Source organism: Eimeria mitis, genomic scaffold (genome assembly GCF_000499745.2).
Source record: "Eimeria mitis Houghton genomic scaffold, Emh_scaff2608, whole genome shotgun sequence".
Taxonomy (NCBI): domain Eukaryota; phylum Apicomplexa; class Conoidasida; order Eucoccidiorida; family Eimeriidae; genus Eimeria; species Eimeria mitis.
Window position 1 is genome coordinate 4,681 of NW_013570948.1, and position 1,162 is coordinate 5,842.

General features: G+C 51.4%; 1 protein-coding gene across 1 annotated transcript in view; it reads left to right on the forward strand.

Annotated features, from left to right (window-relative positions):
- Positions 1–1,162, forward strand: part of EMH_0056210 (uncharacterized protein) — a gene marked incomplete at both ends in the record, with an annotated part of 4,075 nt that overhangs the window by 2,846 nt on the left and 67 nt on the right. Inside the window, 2 exons of the mRNA XM_013497333.1 lie at positions 223–584; positions 714–1,160. Coding sequence (XP_013352787.1) covers positions 223–584; positions 714–1,160 — 809 coding nt within the window. The remainder of the gene's footprint in view (positions 1–222; positions 585–713; positions 1,161–1,162) is intronic.

Below are 1,162 nucleotides of genomic sequence, written 5' to 3' on the forward strand. Positions count from 1 at the left end.
GCAAGTATCATATAATATATATCGATAATATAAATATATAAACAAATAAATAAATAAGTAAATATATATACATATACATATATATATAAATATACATACATATAAATATAAATATAAATATAAACATAAATATAAATATAAATATAAATATAAATATAAATATAAATATAAATATAAATATAAATATAAATATTTTGTGTTATATGTAACTGTGCGGTGCAGGGTCTCTTCGTTTGCAGCCGGTTGAGCTGCAGGAAGCAGCAGCAGAAGGATGGGCCTCCATAGACACTGCAGCAGCACCACTCGGGTGTACATACACCGCGCTGCTGCTGCTGTGTCCTGCCGCAGATACACACCAGCAGCAGCAGGAGCAGCAGCTGCTGCTGCAGCAGCAGCAGCAGGAGCAGCAGGAGGAGCAGCAGCAGCAGGAGCAGCAGCAGCAGGAGCAGCAGCAGCAGGAGCAGCAGGAGGAGGAGGAGGAGCAGCAGCAGCAGCAGCAGCAACAGCAGCAGCAGCTGCTGCTGCAGCTGAGTCTGATGAGTAATACAAAACTAAAAGAAAGGGGGGGGACAGCAGCACTGCAGGTGTGGCGGGGGTGTATATACACCCCAAATGAAGAAAAAGAAATAAATATAAAAACAGAAACAAAAATAAAAACAAAAAAAAATAAAATTAATTGTTGTGATCTTTGGGTCGTCTCTATGCTGCCTCAGCCCCCACCACAAACACAAACACTCACCATACAGCTGCTGCACCAGCAGCAGCAGCAGCAGCAGCAGCAACAGCAGCAGCAGCAGCAGCAGCAGCAGCAGCAGCAGAAGACTGTACAGCAGCAACAAGCATGCGCGGCGCTTCTTAATGGGTACAGAGCAGCTCTATGGATAGCAAAGGGGGGGGGCCCCCCTACTGAGGACCCCGAGGGGCCCCCCGAGGGGCCCCCCGAGGGGGCCCCCACAGAAGACCCCCCAGGGGCCCCTGAGGGGGCCCCCATAGAGGCCCCCCCAGGGGCCCCTTCAGGGGCCCCTTCAGGGGGCCCCCAAGGGGGCCCCCCAGGGGCCCCCACAGAGGACCCCCTCGAGGGCCCCCAGAGGGGCCCCCCCAAGGGGGCCCCCTGCTGTGTATGTGGTGATGAGAGATTGGGTTGTTATGGGGGCCCCCCGCC